The following is a 3,979-nucleotide window of genomic DNA, read 5'->3' on the forward strand; positions in this document are numbered from 1 at the left end:
TTTGCCATTAAGTAGGACAAAATAAATATATACATATATTAGTGAGACGTAGTTTATTCCTGGCCAAGGTACCGTAAGTTGACCTGGAAGACAATTGATTCGGGAGAAACTACGTGAGGTTGCCAGTTGTGAGCAAAAGGAGCTTGTATACGGGTGGTGAGAAAAAAAATGGAGACGCGAGTGACAATGGTAATTAATGTGTACCGTTCGCGAATGTGTGGTGGTGATTTTGTGTTTTATTATCATCAAAATGAGAGGATTTGTTAAGGTGTGTGGAACGAGTAATGAAAATGGCGGAGGACAGAGTACGAGGTAAGTACCAAAAAATTGTGTGATTTAGTAATTAGATTGCCCATTTTTTTAAGGAAGAGATGCGGAAGGAAAGTTAACGTGAGTTAAGGGAAATTAATTCGGGTGGCTGAGTTGTGGTGGGTGTTAAAGATAACTGGTGTGTACGACGATGTAAAATATAGATGAAGAGGGTATTCATCATAGAGAGGGTAAACAGGATGAGAGAGAAGGAGGTAGAGATGGTGGGATAGTCGTCCGTGGGAAGCCAGGAAAGCCAAGTTGGCGGTTGAAAGGAAGAATTGGTAGCTGTGATTGGTGTTATGCGGTGGCTAAAATTAAGGGGAAGATTTTGAAGGGAGTTATAAGGGAGAGTCCTATCAGCGGGTAAGAGGAGTAAATCGGAATCAATTATATGGATATGATGAAGGACTAAATGGACAGGAATGATCGTGGTCGGAAGACAGAAATGAGAGCGGGGTATGAGTTCGATAGTTCCCGAATGGAGGCTTGTGTCACAGGGTAAAGTAACACGGATATTTAAAGAATTATTAATGTATAATGGCGTGGCAGTGCCATTAAGGAAAAGATAATGAAGGTTGTTGGGTGGTCGGGTTAAAATAAATTGATAATCGTATACTTGGGTGATGGTAAACTGGTGTGTGAGGGAGCAGCTGTAAGAACAGGCATTTTTTAGTAAGCCTGATATATGTTGATATTTCAAAGTGTGTAAACAAGAAGCTATTGTATGATTATAAATAGTAGGGATTTTGCACAAGAAATGTTTAGATGAGAAGGAACAAGATGTAAGATCAGCCGGAGAAAAAGGGATGGCTTGCTTATCCATGAAGACAACAAAATTCGAAGGAAGCTGTAAATAGCAATTTTGTTGAGCTGACGCAACCGGATAGGGAACTAATTTAAATAAACGTGGTAGCGTATGGAGGGGAATAGCAGGGAGTTTTACGTGTAAAATGATATGATCGGGAAAGAAATAGCAAGTGGTAAGAGGTAGGGTGTAAATGATCGGTGCCGTCAAAACGGGATTGACGCGTAAATTTTTTGAAACCAATTTGAGATTAAAATCATGTAAGTCAGAATGTAACTGATGAACTGGTATGATTTGAGGAGATAACCGGTTTTCTTTACATTGGTCAAAAATGTCGTTAAAATTGATTAAGTAAAGTAACTGACGAATCATAAGGAGGATCGCGTTGTCAAATTTTAAATACATCTTAGAGAAAGTAACAAAAGAGGAGTGATCCGTGCGCATGGCTTCAAGTAGGCGTGTCTCATCGGCAATGAGAGCAGAAACCGTTGTTTGCACATCTTTGAAGGAAGAAGATGTTTGTCCAGCAAGTGTTGCAACCTGATGAGAAATATCAGAAAATTTAGAACTGAGAACAGATTCATGGTTTTCAAGCTCTTGTACGTGTGTCTTTAGTTGTTCGAAATTAATTTTAGTTGAATGTATTTGGTCTTCAGTAGCAACTCCTGTGAGAAAGTTTAATGCTGATCCGATGAAGTTAAAAAGACCTCTTTGGGGTCTCGGAGTCTTTGAAGAAGAGGTTTCGTTAGAAAGAAACTTAACCAAGTATATAGAAGTTTGAATGTCATTAGACAGAGAATTTATTGAGGATAGAAAATCTTGAAAATGGGTACACAACCGGGATGTATTAGCTTTGCATTCTATGGTTGAATTGATAGACGGAAAGGTAGGTGTTGAAATGTTATAGATTAAAGGAAAGGTCTGGGAATAGGGGATCGCTTGGGGAAGGGGAATATAGTCAATGCCATTAACAAACTGTACGCCTTGTGGCATGAACGTGCCTGAAGCTGATACAAATAGGATGGAGAGAATAAACCTGAGAGAAGAGAGAGAGAAAAAAATGTCACATAATTGTGATATATTGACTGTAATGTATGGGTGTGGGATGAGAGAAAGCATTTCGTCCTAGCGACCTTAGTGATATCATGTGGGGTCGGGCCAGCCGTTCCCAAAAAAGGACGCAAGAAGGAAATGAGATGGAGAGTCTTTCCTTACGCGTCTAGGAAAGATAATGACGTAAGTAATGAATGATGCCGGTATATTGCTTATGGGGAGAAGGAAAAGCGTAGAGTTTGTTATGAGCGTAACTAGGAGTCGTTGCACGAAACAGTGTATGTACAACGGGTTGCCTAAAAACAGGAGACGAAGCATATGCAATAATAATGAACTACCGGAAGAAAAAAATGCCGCACGGGAGAAGTATTGTCTGTAATGTGTGTTGCCTACCTGTAACTGTAATTATGGCATAACGAGAGACAAAGTCGGAAGTTTTGCCAGTGTGGTACTACAGAAAGGGATCATGTTCCACTAGGAACGTTGAATTAGATAATCAAAACATAACGTGAAATGTAATTGGTAGTTGGGTTTTGAAGTAATGTGTGGTCGGATCCTATTTAGAGGTACTGAGAAAGCGCTTGTACTTATACTCAAATTCGGGGTCTGGGTTTGTAGGCGGGATGTACAGTTTCAAACGGATCTTAGCAATGACCGTTGGCTTCCCATCAATATCTAAAAGATACTCATCAGCTGAGACATTCGAAATCACTTTGTAGGGTCCCTTATAAAGACGGGATAATGGTTTACAAGTGTTAGGTTTTCTTGAGGTATCTAAGACCATAACTAAACTGTCAGGGAAGAACTGTGTTGGATTTTTGGCCTTCTCAATGCGCTTCTTCAGATCAGTGAAAACTTGGTGTTTTCGAAATTCAACGAGGTCCCTCATTTCTTTGAGTGCAAGTAGGCGATCATTAGTATTCAAAGTTTCTTGTTGAACATGTAGCAAATTGTCTAATGGTAAAGTGGGATGAACGCCATAGAGGAGAAAATGAGGAGATAGACCAATGGAAGTTAAGGGTGATTTATTCAGAGATGCTGTGGCATGCGCAAGGAATCGAGGCCAAAATTTCTGGTTGTCTTGGCACAGAAATTTGAGACTCGTTTGCAAGGAGCCTAATCTTTGTTCAACTGTGCCTAGAGAACGATGTTGATAGGGTAGGCCGTACTTAACTGTTATGTTAAGAGACTTGAGAAAGTTTAACGATACTGTAGACCGGTGTGAACTCTGAAGATCTAAGTAGATTGTGCGAGGAGTATTATATGGAAGAATGATATGGTTTGTGATGAAATTGATGAAGTTGTCGCTGTTTGGAGTTGTAATGGGATGAGTAATGGTGAATCCAGTACAGTGATCCGTAGCTGCATAAAAGTATTGGAAACCTTCGGGATCGCTGGGTATTAGCTTGCCGGCTAGGTCCAAAGAAAAGGTTTCAAATAGGCCTGACTGAGGAAAACGCTGAACTGTTGGGTTATTAGGCATGTAATTGCGTTTAAAGATGGCGCAGCCTTTACATGATTTAAGTTTCTGAGCTAGCCATGATTTTAGGCGCGGAAAGAAATACTTGTATCGCAACATCCAATACATCTTGGTAAAACCTATGTGAGTCATTGAGTCACGATACTCATCGAATAAAGCTGGTTTAAGATTGTCGGGTACGCAGAGCAGTAATCGAGAGTTAGGTACTCGGTACAGTTTTTTGTAAAGTATGCCTTTCTGAATAACGTATTGTTTGTTGAGACGTTGGAATGAAGGATCTGTCTCGTCTCGTTTGTTGAGAGTTTCGATAATTTTGGAGAAGAATTTAT

General features: G+C 40.0%; 1 protein-coding gene across 1 annotated transcript; it reads right to left on the reverse strand.

Annotated features, from left to right (window-relative positions):
* Positions 1 to 2,726: 2,726 nt before the first annotated feature.
* LOC145666246 (uncharacterized) lies at positions 2,727 to 3,758 on the reverse strand. Its single transcript, XM_081733310.1, has one exon. It carries the CDS (start codon positions 3,756 to 3,758, stop codon positions 2,727 to 2,729), a length of 1,032 nt encoding a protein of 343 aa, XP_081589436.1.
* Between the last annotated feature and the right edge of the window lie 221 nt (positions 3,759 to 3,979).

This window comes from Thermobia domestica, chromosome 12, assembly GCF_964235325.1.
Source record: "Thermobia domestica chromosome 12, izTheDome1.hap1.1, whole genome shotgun sequence".
Lineage (NCBI taxonomy): Eukaryota > Metazoa > Arthropoda > Insecta > Zygentoma > Lepismatidae > Thermobia > Thermobia domestica.

What these genes read in the sequence shown, in the direction of transcription:
- LOC145666246 (XM_081733310.1), bottom strand. Translation starts at nt 3,758, where the DNA reads ATGTATTGGATGTTGCGATACAAGTATTTCTTTCCGCGCCTAAAATCA.